General features: G+C 39.5%; 1 protein-coding gene across 1 annotated transcript; it reads left to right on the top strand.

Annotated features, from left to right (window-relative positions):
• Positions 1 to 2398: 2398 nt before the first annotated feature.
• LOC124868827 lies at positions 2399 to 6709 on the top strand. The gene is made up of 6 exons (XM_047366439.1): positions 2399 to 2558; positions 2645 to 2790; positions 2958 to 3019; positions 3132 to 3245; positions 4384 to 4482; positions 6469 to 6709. The coding sequence occupies exons 1-6, from the start codon at positions 2439 to 2441 to the stop codon at positions 6654 to 6656; spliced, it is 729 nt and encodes a 242-aa protein (XP_047222395.1). The 5' UTR covers positions 2399 to 2438; the 3' UTR covers positions 6657 to 6709.
• The last annotated feature ends 12664 nt before the right edge of the window (positions 6710 to 19373 follow it).

Genomic DNA, 19373 nt, shown 5'->3' with positions numbered 1-19373 from the left:
TTCTTTAAAACACATAATCCAACTCTGCATTTAAACTTAATGGTACAGTAAGCTGGCAGTTAAACTTCCTATTTTCTGTAGCTCTCCATCTCCATGCATGACAGCCAGCAGCCTTTCAGTCAACTCCACTACAGTAAAACCATTTAGAAATTGATTGATCAGCAGGTAGAACTTGTCATAGACATTAGGATCATGAGGCCTACCAACTTATAACAATATTGTTTGGTTGGTTTTACTGTCATTTATTTCAATCTTATTGCAATTACCATATGACATTAATTTTAATAACCAAATCTCTCAAATGAACTACCCAGATACATACAGCTTGTTAAGAGCCCCACTAGGTATAAAAACACATTGGACCACTGCTACACAGCTTTAAAAGATGCATATAATGCCATGAGGAATGCCATTATAGGCATCTCAACTGCTTTCTTCTACCTGCCTCCCAATCAACAACTCTACAACCCCCTGGCTTCATCCCTCAATCCCCCTGTTTGCACCAAAGGTGAAGATGTAAATAGGGTATTTAGATGTCTTGACCCCCCTGCTGCAGTTTGCTTACCAGGCAAACAAGTACACCCAGTCAACTTGGGTATACACTTCATGCTGCATGCCCACGACAGCCCTGGGACAGATGCCAGGATCCTGTATCCTAAAATACAAGCTTTTTGTGTACTGAAATAATAAATAAAGCAGCCTGGCTGTTCTGTACTTACAGTGGAGGAGAGGATGGTGCATTCAGACCAAACCTTAACATGTAACTGGAGACAACAAAATAAAAATGAGTTGTTGACACACACACACGTGGACAAAATTGTTGGTACCCCTCGGTTAATGAAGGAAAACCCCAAAATGGACACAGAAATAACTTGAATAATGAATACAAATTCTGTGAAAATTAACAAATGAAAGTCAGACATTGCTTTTCAAACATGCTTCAACATAATTATTTAAAAAAAATAAACAGGCCTGGACAAAAATGATGGTACCCTTAACTTAATATTTTGTTGCACAACTTTTTGAGGCAATCACTGCGATCAAACGATTCTTATAATTGTCAATGAGACAGTTATAGGAATTCCAGCCCTTACGCAAGCCTGTCCTGCGTAAGGGTCGGGTTGATGGTGTTGAAAGCAGAGCTGAAGTCCACAAAAATAACCCCTGGTAGCTTCCTGGGGAGCACAGGTGCTACAGGGTGTAGTGAAGGGCCATGTTTATTGCATCACCCACAGACCTGTTGGCTCTGTGAGCAAACTGCAGGGGATCCAGAAATGGGTCTGCGACGGATTTAGGATGGGTCAACACAAGGTGCTCAAAGGACAGAGGGCAGGGAGATGGGTCTGAAGTCATTTAGTCCTGTGGTCCTTGGTTTTTTGGGGACAGGATTTAAGGTGGGTCAACACAAGGTGCTCAAAGGGGCCATCTGGTTTCTGTACAAGCGGAGCAGGAGTTTGGTCCGCGGACCTGTTCTTTTGGTCATGACTGAAAGAACGAGACCCTGGATACAAGCGGCTGAAATGAGCTTCCTCCGCTGGGAGGTCGGGCACTCCCTTAGACATAGAATGAGGAGCTTGGCCATATGGGAGGAGCTTTCCGTAGAACTGCTGCTTGATTGTGTTGGCTTTAACATGGCCATAATCCAACATTTCTGTATTAAAACCATGTTTTTATTGGTCTGATGTCATCTTCAAACCTTATAGGGAATAAAAATGTAGGTAGCCAAGACAGTTCGTCAGGAACATATTATGAATTCAATAATTTTCTTAGGTGTCTATGTAAATTACATTCAGTTGTTTAATATCATTTTATTGCTGTTTTTTGAACATTGCTTCCAGAATGTAAAAAAAACCCTCACTTATTAAACAGAGATTATGGGTTAAAAAGTTGCTGAAGAAAAAGGCAACTATTTTTGACCCGAGTCCATCAGAAGAAAAATGACCTTAACTCGTAATTTGATTGCAGGTTATTAGAATGTGTTTTTGTGCTTTTTTAAAAGCACAAAAACACATGGTATGACGGAGAAAAATAATCGGCATAAGATGAGATAGAGGCAGAGGAACCAGTTAAGCAATATCCAAAGAGGGCAGCAGAAAAAGAAATTAGGCCTAAAAATACAACAAAAATAAGTACAATTCTATAAATCCAATTAACAGGTTAGTTTTACATGTTGCAGGAAAAGCCCCGTAAACCACACATTTTCTCTTACAAATTAACCTCCAACAATTTTCATGATTTTTCAAAAATGTCTACTTCATGAAAGGAGATTGATTAGTTCTCTTTTCTAAACGCAAATTAATTTTTGTCTTTAAACAATGTTCTAATCTCTTCCATCAGTGAAGTAAACAACAGAGGCAACTGTTAGCAGAGTTAGGCTGAACTTTGTCACTCCAAAGCTCCCCTGTAAAGCCAGGACAGACGCAGTCAACGAGCCAGCCATGATGGAGTGTGTTCATGTAGCTGTTGCTGTGTTCAGTCTTCTGTCTCTTGGACAGTCAGCTCCTGCGACCAACTGTGAAAGTCTTATCCAACCTATTCAAATCAATGGGAGGGATCAGGTAAGATGGTCTATAGGTCTCCCAGTTTTAACACATTGTATTTCTGTATGATTTGTGAAAATAATGACGCACCTGATGATTTCCAGCTGCTTGGAAGATGGACTTTTATAGCAGAAAGCACAGACATACCCGGATCCAGAGTGTTGTCAAAGATGTTCATGGGGAACAGCTGGTTGAGCAGCACTGCTGCTACTCAGGAGAACGTCATCACCACTTCTCAAAATCAAAAAATGTAATTTAAACTATCAGTTTCAGGGTTGTATCTTCATTTCACGTTATTAAAAAAAACATACATTATTTTATAAAATTTGAAATTAAATCGTTGACCTTACTATAAGATAGTAGGAGGATAATAAAATAATAGTAGGTGAAAAAATTATTTAAATGTTTTTGTTAAAGGTTTGGGCTTTGCTTCAGTTTGACATATAACATGACCCTGGAAAACAATGCTCTTGTTTTAGGTAGGTAGTGACCATTACTGACTGATTACCAAAGCTAAAATACTTGAACATCATAATCAGTGCAGCAAAATCCATGTCTAAACATGTTTTGAATGTGTAATTCTTTTTCCAGTCCTACCCTACCCCTCAACCGCTTTCCTCCTGAATACCGGCTGCCCTGACTGCATGGTTGTGTTCACCAACTACACAATTGGAAGAAGCTTATACAAGGGTCTGCAGCTACTGAGTAGGAACAAAGACACTTATGTTCAATCTCCTTCAAAAGATGCTCTATCTATTTTTATAATATAGGTTCAGTAAATTATACATCTGAAAAACCAAACTTAAATAGGTGAGAGAGTGACAGTCAAATATTTTGCAACCTCACAGCAGTCGTGTGAAGGGTAACTGTTTACCGTGTTTAAGTTCTGGTTCAATGCACTGTAAAAACTGACAGCCCCTTTAGATTTATTGCACTTATTTTATCTCTTAAAATCCACCTGTTATATTAGGGTTTTTTTTTTTTTACACACAACATAACTTTATGTGTTTTCCATTTTTTTTTACTTATAATTGTAAATTCTACAGACTGTTCTTAAGCTTGTAACAGTGGACACCATGAAAATCTGAAAGTTGACATTAATCATAGTTTTAAGGCAGCTTTTGAACTTTTATTTCTATGTTATGATACATAAAATGCATTACAGTGTGCAAACCATTTATTATTCTACTCTGCTACAGTTCAAGCAATTCAGTAATAATAGTCTTAATTCAAGCTTTGTTCCAAAATAAAGAAAATGTACATAAAATGATGAAAAAAGATACTAAAACAATATAAAAGGAATATTAGCTTTTGAAAACAATTCCTTTTAACCTACATTTTATTAAAAAATGGCATTTAAAATATACATTTTTGCTTCTTATCAGTAATCAGTGTAAAAATCTGTATTGGTATTACACCAATCAAACATTTTTTACACAAACCCTTCCATATTTGACCAGCATTTTTGTATATTTCCACTGGTATATTGACAGTTTATGTTTGGTGATAGGTTCCAAGTCTTTTTAGTGTTTAATGGATTGAGAAGTTAAATCATAAAGTTTAAGTTTTAAAGTTTAAGTTTATGAAAGTACATGTGCCTTATGAATAAATAGGTAATATCAACTTATACTTATTATTAATATACTTATTATTACCGCACCTATTCTTATTATTATTCCTATTATTATTATAAGACCTACAGACAACAAACCTTTATCATTAACAGTAATATCACAACTATTATAACATCAGCTGAATAATTGTGTTTTATTAATTAATAAAGCGCCGTGCATAAGCCTGGTATTTTAACAAAAGTGTCTTGTGTACTTGCTCTATTTCTCAGGTAGGAGACCGAAGGTATCTGCTGCTGAACTGGAGGAGTATAAGAAGCAGGTGGAGTGTTTGAATTTACCAGCAGCTGCCATCCTGGACCCAGAGAATGGTACAGACTCTCCATCTGGTTGCACGGCTTTAAAAGACTTATTAAGAATTATTTTGTTATTCTGCCAGTGTAAACCCTCAGGTTGTGGATGTGCACCAGTGTTAAGTTTTTCTCCTAATTTTAAAGTGACCCAAATTCAGACAGGAGGGCAGGAGCAGCATAGTGTTTTATTTGAATAAAAATTCAAATAAACAAACTTTCTAAAATACAAACGGAAAAACAGAAACTTACTTCATGACCTGAAGAGAACAAGTTTTGGATCATGGAAAAAAAAAACAGGCCTGAATACGGACAGGGAAACAAGCAGGCAAATAAACAGTAGAATCCAGTAGAAACTAATGAGAAACCGTGGTCTTAAATACACTGAGGAAGTATGGAGAAATGGCAAGCAAAGCAGAAGAGCTGATGAGCTGGAAATATGAGCAGCTGTGACGTTAAAAGGTAGAGCAGCTGAGGAAGAAAGACTAATTAACCAGAGCATAGCAGAAAGAGAAATAAAAGAAAAACCAGGGAAGATATCAGAAGAATAACTCTAAATTAATAAAAAAAATACTAGAATAAAAGCACAGAAGAACACCCTTCAATAATAAGCATGGGGACATTAACTAAAGTAAGCAAGGACCTACAGAACATAATGAACAGCAAAGAAGTGTTCAAAATACACACGCAGAAGAAAATCAAAACCCAAACACCTACAGATTGTGACAAACGATAAGTAATAATAAAAAAATCTATGCAAACAGCTCTCTTTAAAGTTTCTAAAGAGTAATGGATAAAAGTTTCCCATCACACAAAACCTGCATAACGTTATCATTTGTTTCTGAAGAGACATACAGGTCCAGTCCTTAATGAACTCACATCTTGTTTCTGCTGATAATGTTTTTCATGTAGAGCAGTTAACTGAGGTGCTAGGGTAATGGTAGCATGTTAACTTCCTTTTTTATTAAGACTCAACACTTTGTCTATTAACATATTTTAATATCAGTCAGTCAGTCAGTCATTTTCTACAGCTTATAGTGGGTCGCGGGGAAGCTGGTCTCAAGCAGTCTACGGGCGAGAGGCGGGGTACAGGTATTTTAATATGTTTCCAGTTAATCGTGCGCTGATAAAGTTGCTCTGCTTTATAAGCTCAGAGCTTTGCTTTTAACTTCGTAAAATTGGATTTCAGCAGTTTCAGATGCTGTCTGAAGAAAGCAGATCACATCACAGAGAAAGACAAGAAACTGTAGCAACAAATACAGTCTTTCTTTCCTTGTAAATGTTGTCCAATACTTGGAACCTGAGCGAGTTTTTTCAATTTAAATAAAATTCTATTTTTAACGGTAGATTTCAACACAATTAAGTTCCTGGTGATTATTGACTTATGATTTGGTGATAAATTGAAGCATTGTGTCGGTGGGTTTCTGTTTTAAGAGCCTGAACTGCATTTGCCCATCTTTAGTTTAAATTCTTAAATTTTTATGCTGGTTAGACCTTAACTGGGTCATTCTACCCTGATTCATTAAAAAAACAATATGAGATGTAAGAAACCTTTATTCTATGCTTATTCTATTGGTGAAAACACAAAATATAATTTTATATTCTGTCTTTATATTAAGAATACCCTACTGTATTCTATAGTATTAATGGATGCTGTGAAACCTCTATGTAAAAACCAGGAAACTCCTAGTTTTCTCAAAAACACTCTTGAAATCTAGATCTATGTAAGCGATCTATCTGATTGCTTTATATTTGCTGTATCTTTCAGAACCAATTAATATCAGATCAGAATGTTTTAAATACTGATGTTTCTAATAAGTTACTTAGCGAAATGTTTATGCTGAACGGGCTTCGTCAGATAATTTTGTTGTGGTTGTGACGTTATTCATGCATTAACTGCGGGTCCTGAATCACTAAGTAAAGGGACATGAGATGATATGAACTACTATTTTCATTGTCTTGCATTCTTAAAAGTAAAAATGAAAATGTTCATTCTCTCCCACTCAGGTTTTTGCCCAGATCCAGCTCTCTCCAAAGACACAAAGAGCATTGATCTGACCAGCAGCTTTAATTCCATGGGCTCTGACGATATGAACCTATTGAATAAGATTCTCAAAAGTGGCAATGGGGTCGAGTTACTTACTGAAATACTCTCAATGATATCCAGAAAAGCAACTGCTATGATGGAAAATTAACGTGAAGGGAAATCTTGTTTTACAATAATAAAAATGGAGAACAAAAGGTTTGACTGTTTTTGTCTTCTGCATTCTGTTTAAAATGTTCATCAGCTACTTTACAGATGAGTTTGATGTAGAGAAATATCACCATTGTAAAAAGGACTAAAATAACAACCAGACCTTTATTTAGAATTTATTTTTTGTAAAATGAGGAAACTTCCAGGTATCTTAACTGTTTCTGGGTCTGGGACTGCACTCTTCTGGACTGAGATCTCAGAGGCTGTTCCTGGGATCTGCTGATGTTTTGCTTCTCTGGTGTGTATTCATCTTCAGTCAATCAATCATTTATTGGTGTAGCCTTTACACATCCGCAATATTGGAGACCAAAGTACACAACAAAATCAACATACAGTATGAAAACAAACAGACTGATGAAAGAAAACATTAAAAAGCAGGTTAAAAACAAGGTAAGTAAAACAAAACATATAGAACAAGGTTGATAAAACCAGAAGTGTCACCACATTTTTAAGTTTTAGGAGCCTACTTGAATAAAAAAATGATTGAGCTTTGATTTAAAAAGGCCAAGTTCAGGTATAGTTCGAAAATCTGGTGGAAACTGATTCCAGAGTAGAGGTGTGGCCACAAAAAAAGCTTGGTCACCCCAATGCATGTACTTTGTTTGTGGGACCGTGAGTAAATGTTGACTGACCTCAAGGATCTGGTGTGAATAGAAAGCTCAATAACTCATAATGAACATAACGAAGTAAAGAGCTTTAAAAGCAAATAATAAAAGTTTAAAATCTATTCTAAAATGTCCAGCACACGCTATATTAGCTAGCCTCTGTAACTCTATATTTTCCAACCTAGAACTGGATAAACAGCAGAGATGGCAGAGCCTTGGGGTATGCCTAGGACAGTGTCAGTTCCACCATTAAGTCTGGGAATATGGCCAACCTGCATCTCAGTGAAACATGCTTCTTTGGAAGAAAATAAAATGCCCCAGCTGCAGCTCCCAGAATGTCAGCTCTGACCTCATGCTTAAGAATTCACCCAATGCAGCAAATAATTTTACATTGTCCGCAGACGCCCACAGCTGCAGGACACCCGGTTAAGTCCTCTTCCATCCACAATGGGAGAATTTGGACAGCAGGGCATCCATTGTTGAGGTGGAGCTTCCCAACCTATTCTGAGGTTGGCTACAGTGCAATTTAACAAGCAAAACAAACAGCAAGCAGAAGGAAACCTTTAGTAGTGAGCTAGCTCACCATACTGGACAGTGAAAGGTGCTTTTGACTATGTGTTCCTGAATGTTTTTGTCCCACAGCAAAACCTAATTTTCCAGACCATTTTGATCCTCCAAGTTAACCGAGACCCACACTTTTAGGTGGACCAGAGATTTCTTTTGGATGAGCTTTCACACCTGCCCAAACCAAGCAGACTATCTTTGCAAAATGAAACACTTTTGTAAGTCTTCATTGTGTTATAAAAACATTTATTTTGTCTATATTATATCAATCAAATGATTATGTGTATTATATACATAATTACATTAAAATCACAACACAACAAATTAAGGGTAGGTAAAAAAAGGTACTGCTTTAACCTACAACTTGTTGGTCTCTTTGGGTTGATGTTTTGTGAATGGCTGATTTCTATTCACTTTTTTCTGGCTAGTGACCAAAATATTATAGATGGTATTCTGGTCACTCAATAATCAACAACAATGTAATTTATTCGTTCAAATTCCCAGTCATCCAGGACGAAACACAGAACATGTTATTATTAGAGTTCTGTATTTTTGAAAAACTTTCTCCTAATCCAAAACACTTCTTCATTTCTAACCACAGGTTGAGAGTTCCAGTGTCATTAGCAGTGTTGGGAGTAACAGCATTACAAAATAACTTTAGTAATTGCGTTACTTTTTTGGTAATCTAACTAATTACTTTTCTCATTTCTGTAACGCCATTATGATGTTTACTATGTAACGCGACGCGTTACTGCAACTCAATAAGCAGGGTTTAATAAGGGCACAGTCTGCTGCTGTGGAGAGATCTGCCTTTCTTTCGCAGCTGCAGTGAGGGTTTTTTAAAGCTCTTCAAGGAAAAAGCAGGAGGCGGGGGAGTATGGGGGTGGGGGGACACTGACAAATTGTAACATACGTGATGTCGATTGGCTGAGATGGCATCAGGTAGGCGGGTTTTCACCACACAGAGTAAACCAACAGCAAGAGAGAAACATGACGATGGAGGGGAATCTTGTGAATTCAAAGACAGGGTTTGAAAGTTGGAAGTATAGGCAATATTTCACGTTTGCTGAAGTCAAAGGCAAAAATGTGCATGTGATTTGCAAGTTATGTCCGCGAACAAAGAAATTATCCACGTCCGTGACCAGTAACTCCAACCTTATGAAGCACCTCGCACTGTCTCACCCTTTCACAACACGGCCAGCGTAAGCTCCAACAAACCTACACCACGCAAACAGAAAAGGCTTGATTTTTCTGGTCAGCAACTTCTAACATTATTTTAGATTCTAAAAAGTAACTGAATAGTTACTTTGCCTAGTAACTAGTTACTTTGATAGCACAGTAACTGTGTTACTAACTCAGTTACTTTTTGGAAGAAGTAACTAGTAACTATAACTAGTTACTTTTTTAAAGTAATATTCCCAACACTGCTCATTAGTCATCGATAGAACTATAACAGGGCTTTACAGTCACACGAGTCAGTGAGCCATTCCTCCATTCTCTGCATCATTTGAACTTTTGTTACTGAGGACTCTTTCCAAACAAGTTGAGTTGGTCTCATGTCTAATGGTTGGAATGACTGGGAAACCCTGTTTGATAATCATTGCAAAACAGTCACATCACCTTTTAAAGCTGTAGTAGGGAGTTGTGAGAAAACTGTGGACTGTGAACAAGCACACTTTACAGGTCCCTCCCCCTTTCTCTCTGCTGTGCTACAGCCCTCCCTTCACAGCTCATCCCCCACAGTGGGGCCTGCCGTGAACGAGCAGCTTGCTTTTTGTCATCGGTTGTCTTATGTTTACCTGTCTTTGTTTTCTGAGCAGGTGCTACTCGAGAAATTGGCATTTTTCTGTAATATTCGATTGTTTCTCCACCATTAGCACAGCTGCAGCACATCAGCAATCTAGAGCTTGACGAAGGTGCATAGTGCATGGGGGAGGAGTGTGAGCGTCACGTACACTAGCTAATTGACACTGCTAAGACATTCCTCCTGGCTCTGATTGGTTGTTTCTGACTGGGAGCGGTCTATTTCAAATGGCAGTAGGACCATTGGGAGGAGCCAGAAAAGCTTGATTTTTTCACAGATCATCTGTCACTTATTATTTTGTCAGGACATAGTGGCAGTTTTAACAAATGTAAATATATAAATTTTTACATATGTTACCTACTGCAGCTTTAATGCAGTTACATCCATAAATTTTGCATTTGGACCATATCTTTAGGACAGGGGTCCCCAAACCCAGACTCCGGTCCAAAACCAGACCCCGAGAGGGTTTTGTCCGGACCACAAAGCATTTTCTAGTTTAATATTTAGATAGACCTAGACATTTTATTCTTGTCAGGTGCTGTGTCTGACTTTTGATCGGACGCAACAGTGGCGGTAATGAAACACATCATGGTATGCCAACCACCAGAAAATGACAAAGAAGAAGCTATGCAGATCCTTGAGTGCGGGTTGCTAAGTTACCAGCTTGGGAGCACATGCTTGCTGACAGTACAATGACTTGTTGGTACACAGATGAGTGAGTAAAAGAAGATGGCTTTGTCAAAAATACATAAAGTAGACTATGAAAATCGCACATTGTCCGTTCAATGTGCGACTTTCATAGTTTGCTAGAATTAGCCACCCTTGATGAACCTGAGGCACTCATTGATCTCATTGCTTTGGCTACTAGGATTGACAATCGTCTTAGAGAAAAAAGGTCACATGCGGATAATTCTGCTGCTGGGAGGGGTGTAAAACATACAAATTTCAGACCTGCTCAACCCCATTTTCTCCCTAGTCCATCTTCTGAGCTTGAGCCCATGCAGATGGGGCGTGCCCATCTTACTCCTGAAGAAAAGCAGAGTAGACGAGCTGCTAACCATTTTTTGGCCTCTTGTCCAGTTCGGCCAAAAGATCGGGTCCGTCAGTAGAAACGGGGAGTCTGACGGACCAAATCCCCTCACCTGCATATCCCCGTTTAGTTCTTCCTGCCAAGATATTAGTGCAAAATGCCTCACATGATCTTTCTGCACTCATTGACTCCGGTTGTGAACGAGACCTCCTAGACAGTACTCTGGTGGAGCAATTGGGAATCGAAACCAAGGAGCTTTCTACCCCCTTAAGAGCCACGGCACTAGATGGGAAAGAGTTGCCCTGTATTACCCATCGTACCACACCACTGTTGCTAGTCCTCTCAGGTAACCATCGGGAGACTATTTCTTTTTATGTCTTTCCCATCTTTCACTCTTCAATAGTTTTAGCTGGCTGAGTCAACAGAATCCTCACTTAGATTGAGCTAACTCTAGTTACACAGCGATGACATGGGTCATAATTTTCAAAAATAGTTGCCACCACGGTCCTGAAGTAAGCCACGAAAAAAAGCTTCCTCGGCCGGGATGGATATCCTGCTGAATACCCCTTTTAATTTCATTTAATTGGCATATAGCATCACTCACTCTGTGTCCATCTTTGCCGTTGGTCTCATCAGGGATGTAGGTGCAGCAGGTCTCGTTCAGGAGAGCGCAAACTCTCCCAACCGAAGCCATCAGCAGGTCCAACACCATGCTGTTCTGCAACACCGCGGTTTGAAGAGCCGTGACTTCTGTGGACAGTCCTGTAAGAGCTTTTGTGGTTGCATTAACAAACAGTCCCAGTCGATAATCTATAGTTTCTAATCTAAGCATATTCTTTCCTACTCCCAACCATGGGATTAAATTTAGCAAAATTGTATTTTCTGTTGAACTATGCTTGAATTCCTCAGGAACATCTGATCCCCACACACTGTCATGTGGCTTCACACAGTTCTCTCTTACTCCTATTTAGGGAAGGTTGAACTGAAATGACATAAGTGTGATCAGTGACATAAGCAGGGACACAAACACCACTCCAACTTGGAGGCAACTGCAAATAAATGGCAGTTCCACACATCCAGTGAAATCCATCTATTGCATAAGTGCCTTTTATTTCATGGACCTTTCCCCCTGGTTCAGGTTGGTGGAAAGGAAAATAGTAAGTCGTGTTACACATGTGCATTGGAATAGTCCCCACTGGAATGGAACCGGTGCCTACGCTCAACATAGTTGGACACAGGGGTTGTAACATTAAACTGTTTAAACTCTGTAACATCACAGTTGTAAAATGTTACATTACCCATTACCAAGCAGAAACTGATACTGACACCAGAAATGCTGTTTCTGATAAAACACTCATCTCTTGGCACTGGTACTGGTCTAGCTGTCAAACTGGGCTGGCTGGAAGAGGCAGGAAGTTTAGTACATACATAACAACCAGAAATGTTCCTGGACTTAGTCACAATTTTTGTATATTGGTACCAGCTGTTAGTGTCATACAAGTAATTTATATCTTGTATAAACATTCCATGGAAATCTTCATTTATCCACCTCTTTAATTTCTGGAAATTATGGAAATATCTAGCATATTATTAACACAATCAGGGCACATGTGGCAAACAAAAGTAAATGTTTCAACAACATCTTTCTTTTAGATTTACCTGTCAGTCTCTCTCTCACCCCTAAGGGCTAGGATTGATCGTTGGTTTCTTCACTGACATTGAGACGAAGTCTCCACTAGATGGCGACAACCCCTTTGTAGTCAGACTTATATCACCTCCCTAGCCTGTGGGTGGAAAGACTGACAGGCTCACCATTTTACAGTGTGCTTTGTGTATCCAGGTAGCCCTCTCTTGAATTTTCACAGCAGTAGAAGTTGTCAATAACACTTGAAATGGACCCTCCCACTTTGAATCAGACCACGTTTTCTTCTTAATGGTCTTAATCAGCACCCAATCAACGTCACCAGGAACCTGTAGGGCTTCAGAAACATCATTTGGCTGATTATTAACATTTTATATGTCTAAACTGTAATATCTTCCTCATGTAGTTTACCAACGTTGCATGTTGTTGTGGATCTTTTAGGTCTTTTTGGAGTTCAGGGATATAATAAGGTCTGCCATGTATTATTTCAAAAGGTGTTATCCTCATATTAAGTTTTACTATATGTAAAAAATTTAACCCAATTTCTTTTTGTTTCTTCCATTGTCTTCCTAAGCTTACTTTTAACTGTCCCATTTGTTCTATCAACCCTGCACTCTGGGGGTGGTAGCTACAATGTGTTTTCAGGTCAATCTTAAAACATTTACCAAGTTCTTGTATGTCTTTTTTAACAAAATGTGTTCCCTTATCACTATAAAATCCTTCTTGGAATTCCAAATGTGGGTATTATATATTTACAAAGTGCTTTTTCCACCGTTATAGCATCTGGTCCTTTGCAGGGAAAGATTTCCTTGGGAGTTATGTTTCAGACATATCAAGCAAGATGCACAAGAAAAGTTTTTAGTAAGTTTTTTAATTAAGTGTTAAATCCATATGTAGTAAATTGTTTGTTCACTTGGCCAATTATTCCCCCTGTTGAGACATGGCTCTGCACATGGCTCACATTTGCAACCCATTGAAACATTGATTTAGGTAATACAGGCTTTCCTTCAGGGCTTCTAGTGATCCCGTCCCAATTACCCTTAACTAATGTAGCTGGTTCCGCTGCACTTGGTGCATATCGATACAAATTATAAGCTCATCAGGTAGGTCATATATTATAGCTCAGTATGATATATTAAAAATGAAATATTCTAATACTCACAAAAGTTCCACAGCACATTTTTAACACATAATTTGCAGCAGCCTAGAAATATATAAACAAGTTGTAAAACAAACTGAATCAGTGGGCCCCCACCCCAACAGTTATGGCCTTGTTATTTTTTAGAGGGATTGATGTCTTCTCATGTATAATCACTACTAAATGGGATCATGTTCAGTTCAAAATGACAGACATAGTTCTACTTCTTGTTACAGGTTTGAAAATGCATATTTTTAATTTCCAATGTGTGATATTCTCTTCTTCAGGTCATGTACCTAGGTGCTGCGACCAATAATAAAGCATCCACTGTCCTTGATTTCTTTTTGGAGGGAGTGCAGAAGTATGGCTTTCATTTAAGGTAAGACGAAGTGTGGTTCATTGTGTTTCTTCCTACCTCAGTCATTTGTGAATAATGTTCAGGGTTTTTCATTTGACACTTTATAACAAGTGGTATACTGGTCATGAGCACCAGTCTTCTTTATTGGACCAATGTTTTGTCCCGTATGATGATCGTAATGTTGGAAACATTTAAAATACTTAATAGGGTGTGAATTGTTATGCTCAAGTTATGTTTAATAATGTGTGAAATAAAATGTATTGTGTGGCTTGGTGGCCTGGCTGGCAGGCCTTCTGTGTGTGTTTAACTTAGATATAATTTGCCTGGCTAACAGTCAGGCTTCTGTGTGTGTTTGACTTAGATATATCAGTCAGTCCAACTGACATACAGCTCAACTGACATTTGATAAGAATGTATGTTTTGTTTTGCATTTACATGCCTGGCTTTTCAATAAAAACTGCTGAAGCTGGGGAGAAAGGCAGAAGCGTTCGTGGTGAGCAGCAACGGGGCTGCAGCGTTTCTCCTGGCCGGCCAGAATAACTTGACTGCGCAGTCTTTTTATTTTCTTTTATTATTTAGTTTTACTAAAACAGTATAGCAGGACTTAGCTTTACCAAAACAAACGAGCACGCAGGAGTTCTAGGTAACAAATTCCAACAACTTGGTGATCCCCTGGTATGAATCTCAGGCTCCAGGTCAGTCTACACCTGTGAGTTGAAGACCAGGACAGCATACAGCAGAAGAGGCGGAAGTGATTGAGCTTCCCTCTCACAGGGTGGTTGTAGCTGCTCTCCCACCCAGAACAGAACTGAACTAAAAAAAAAAAACTTTCCATCTTTCTATTTACAGGGTTTGTTTGTTCATTGTATATTCCAGGATTTGTATTAAGTACTTTGATGAAAGTATAAGCCAAAAGGCAAAAACCCTACCCCATATGGGTTGGATTTTGGGAGGTCCATGCATTATTTCCTTTTTTATTGTTACATTGATTTTTGGATTGTTGTGTGAACTTTCTTTCCAGACATGCTCCAGTCATCCTGAAAACAAGGTGTCGAAACACAGCCCCTCTCCGCGTCCAGACGCGTGTCTCAAATATTATGGGGGATTGGAATTAAACTACACATATGGGGATACCACCACATTTCAATTTGACTTGTGCGACGTCATTAAATGCGGGGGCAACCAAATAGCCTGGAGAGGGTATGATGTTTATGTATGCATAAACCAACAGGCGTCGAACCAATGCAAAATGAGTAACCCCGACGAGATGGGAACTCTATGCAGCAGTTGGAGTTATGTGGCCGGCTGGTCTGGGTCAGGGTGGAACCCCACTGAAGAATATGTCCCTCATGACATCCAAGGAAAGGTTGGTATCCAACGGAACGCGTTAGGATCCACGAAAGGAGGGAAGGGAGTAAATCCTCTCCTTCTCTCTCTAAAAGGTATTAATCGCCGATATGGGACCCCAAGCAATGACTATCTGACACTAGGGGTTTGGCAATCAGGGCCAGATGCACAAGGAATGATCAAAATCAATTGGAAAACGCAAACCATGCAATCCACCCCGGGCACCTCTTCCACACAGTCCTCTGCTGGAAGTAAACCCACTGTGGAACCTCCAACCGACCTGAGAGTAGTTAAAATAGATTATTCCACTTTAAAACCCTTAGAAATCATTCAAATGGCGACAGGATATGCTGAAGATAACCTCTGGATCCAATGGATCGCTCAGACTGCCAAAGAACAAAGTAAATCAGATTGTGTGGCATGCGCGGCTGCAAGACCACATTTAACTACTGACCCTGCTCCCCTGTACCCAGAAGACAATTGGGGTTACAATTGCATAATTCAACTGACCAACGAGGCGTCTCCTGCTAACTGTACAACTTTGGCCAGCATTTTCCCTCCCATTCCTAACAATACTAAAACAGGACCGTTCACACCTACTAATGCCAATGGCAGGTATACTTGCTTTAACTTCACATCATCCACCCCCAAAGTGAATGTGGGGCAAATCCCATCAGATTGGTGTAATATTACTACACCGGGTAATGTTATTGGTCCTTGGGCCAGATCTGGACTCTATTATTACTGTGGTGGACATAGATTACTTACCAACATACCTAAGAATACCATAGGGGTGTGTGCAATGGTGAGATTACAGGCTCCCCTTATTCTTTTAGGTAAGGACCTTAAACGTCTACCCACTAAACATGCCCAACAAACACCTCTCACCCGCAGAAGGCGACGGCATATTATGAAACGAAGCACTGCTGGATTTGATTTAAGTCAGGGCTCCCCCACTTATATAGATGCTATAGGTGTCCCTAGGGGAGTACCAAATGAATATAAATTGGCTGACCAAATTTCTGCAGGATTTGAGAATATACCAATTATTGCTGCCCTTTTCCCTGTGACCCCTAACAAGAATGTCGACCGCATCAATTATATTCATTACAATATCCTACGCCTCGCGAACTTAACTCGAGATGCAGTTGAGGGACTCACTGATCAAACAGGACCTACTTCCCTTATGTCAGTACAAAATAGAATGGCGCTGGATATGCTTCTAGCAGAACAGGGGGGCGTATGTGCAATGTTTGGTGATATGTGTTGCACATTTATTCCAAACAATACAGCACCAGACGGATCGGTGTCGAAAGCCTCAGCAGGCCTCAAACGCTATCCGCCACCATGCATGAACATTCAGGTATTGATAACCCATTTGAGGATTGGATGACTGGTATGTTTGGACATTGGTCAGGTTTAATCATGTCTTTGTTTATTTCCATAGCAGTATTTGTTGCTATTATGGTGACGTGTGGATGTTGTTGTGTACCATGTATTAGATCTTTGATTGTGCGCTTTATTACTGCAACTATTGAAGGCAAGGCAACCACACCCCCTCATATGATGCCTTTGTTGGCTATCCCTGATGACGACGAGGAGCCTGAAGGGGTGTTGAGAATTTAATTCGAGTCCGCTGTGCTTAGGCTTCTGGTATAGAAGTTTACTTTTTGTATTCTTTTAGTGAAGTCTTAACAGACTTCAAAAGGGGGAATGTTATATATAACAAAGTGTAATGTGTTCTTATGTTCATAACAGTGTGGAATTAGCCTGAACCTGTAGCACTTAGAAAGTTAACTGTGCAGAACAATATGTATTATTTGTGAACTTGAAAAAACAGGCACTAAAGGGTGTGAGTGCATGTGTCAGTTTCATCAATAGAAGATGCCTCAGAACTGACCTTCAGCCAAAGAATGTATGAGAAACTATCTGCAGCAAAAGAATGTGTGAGAAACTGATAAGGCGCTGCACAACAAATGTGAAATGTATATTCCCTGGTATGTGTGTGTTCAATAAAAGAACGGTGCAGGGGAGAGAAGAGCAGAAGTGTTCCTGACTACACAGAGACAGCACCTCTCTTCCCTGGCCGGGTGAATCAGCTTCAACCTCTAGTCCGTGTTTTGCTTTCTTAGACATTTAAGTTTAGTTTTTTCTCGAGCAGAATTAAGATGCTTTGACGAAATAAAAGAACACGCAGGAGTTTAGAAGGACAACTCCGACACATTATAGTACAGCCATTTCATTTGTTTAAAAGACAATGGCTTGGATTTTTAGGTTGTGTATTTCTATATAATACATAAAGATGTTAGAAGTTAGGATGTCTTCTTTTTTTATTTTGAAAAAAATTAAATGGAACACTTTTATTTTAAAACCTATTCCTTTCTTTCTTCATGTGTGATGGTTTCTTTTTCGAGTAAGAGGTGATCAAGGAGTGGAAATCGTTGGCATAACTCGATGCATGTTCACCATTAGAGGCTGTGGAATGGGGAGTTTCCTGTCTGGAAAGAGTGAAAACAACCAAAGGTATGTTTTTCTTTATGTACTCAATCCAGAGACCTCGAGACAGGTGCAGGTCCAATAAAAAAACAAAAAACAAAACACAAAACATGAAGCAAAGGTTTTCACACTCTTCCCAACTCTGCACTCTCATTACTTATCAGATCCAAATGTGAAAAAGATCAGGTCTAAACAAAGAAATACCTAACACCTAACATGAAAGGAACAAAATGTTGGCAAGTACAGGTCCTTCTCAAAATATTAGCATATTGTGATAAAGTTCATTATTTTCCATAATGTCATGATGAAAATTTAACATTCATATATTTTAGATTCATTGCACACTAACTGAAATATTTCAGGTCTTTTATTGTCTTAATACGGATGATTTTGGCATACAGCTCATGAAAACCCAAAATTCATATCTCACAAAATTAGCATATTTCATCCGACCAATAAAAGAAAAGTGTTTTTAATACAAAAAACGTCAACCTTCAAATAATCATGTACAGTTATGCACTCAATACTTGGTCGGGAATCCTTTTGCAGAAATAACTGCTTCAATGCGGCGTGGCATGGAGGCAATCAGTTTGTGGCACTGCTGAGGTCTTATGGAGGCCCTGGATGCTTCGATAGCAGCCTTTAGCTCATCCAGAGTGTTGGGTCTTGAGTCTCTCAACGTTCTCTTCACAATATCCCACAGATTCTCTATGGGGTTCAGGTCAGGAGAGTTGGCAGGCCAATTGAGCACAGTGATACCATGGTCAGTAAACCATTTACCAGTGGTTTTGGCACTGTGAGCAGGTGCCAGGTCGTGCTGAAAAATGAAATCTTCATCTCCATAAAGCTTTTCAGCAGATGGAAGCATGAAGTGCTCCAAAATCTCCTGATAGCTAGCTGCATTGACCCTGCCCTTGATAAAACACAGTGGACCAACACCAACAGCTGACACGGCACCCCAGACCATCACTGACTGTGGGTACTTGACACTGGACTTCTGGCATTTTGGCATTTCCTTCTCCCCAGTCTTCCTCCAGACTCTGGCACCTTGATTTCCGAATGACATGCAGAATTTGCTTTCATCCGAAAAAAGTACTTTGGACCACTGAGCAACAGTCCAGTGCTGCTTCTCTGTAGCCCAAGTCTGGCGAATGCGGCACCTGTGGCCCATTTCCTGCACACGCCTGTGCACGGTGGCTCTGGATGTTTCTACTCCAGACTCAGTCCACTGCTTCCGCAGGTCCCCCAAGGTCTGGAATCGGCCCTTCTCCACAATCTTCCTCAGGGTCCGGTCACCTCTTCTCGTTGTGTAGCGTTTTCTGCCACACTTTTCCTTCCCACAGACTTCCCACTGAGGTGCCTTGATACAGCACTCTGGGAACAGCCTATTCGTTCAGAAATGTCTTTCTGTGTCTTACCCTCTTGCTTGAGGGTGTCAATAGTGGCCTTCTGGACAGCAGTCAGGTCGGCAGTCTTACCCATGATTGGGGTTTTGAGTGATGAACCAGGCTGGGAGTTTTAAAGGCCTCAGGAATCTTTTGCAGGTGTTTAGAGTTAACTCGTTGATTCAGATGATTAGGTTCATAGCTCGTTTAGAGACCCTTTTAATGATATGCTAATTTTGTGAGATAGGAATTTTGGGTTTTCATGAGCTGTATGCCAAAATCATCCGTA

Source organism: Girardinichthys multiradiatus, chromosome 5 (assembly GCF_021462225.1).
Source record: "Girardinichthys multiradiatus isolate DD_20200921_A chromosome 5, DD_fGirMul_XY1, whole genome shotgun sequence".
Taxonomy (NCBI): Eukaryota; Metazoa; Chordata; class Actinopteri; order Cyprinodontiformes; family Goodeidae; genus Girardinichthys; species Girardinichthys multiradiatus.
Note: the sequence above shows the minus strand (reverse complement) of the source record. Positions and strands in the feature narration are given on the sequence as shown.

Coding starts and splice junctions, on each gene's coding strand:
- LOC124868827 (XM_047366439.1), top strand. CDS start 2,439: ATGATGGAGTGTGTTCATGTAGCTGTTGCTGTGTTCAGTCTTCTGTCT. Junction 2,559..2,644: donor AAATCAATGGGAGGGATCAG/GTAAGATGGTCT, acceptor GATGATTTCCAG/CTGCTTGGAAGATGGACTTT. Junction 3,246..4,383: donor CAAGGGTCTGCAGCTACTGA/GTAGGAACAAAG, acceptor TCTATTTCTCAG/GTAGGAGACCGAAGGTATCT.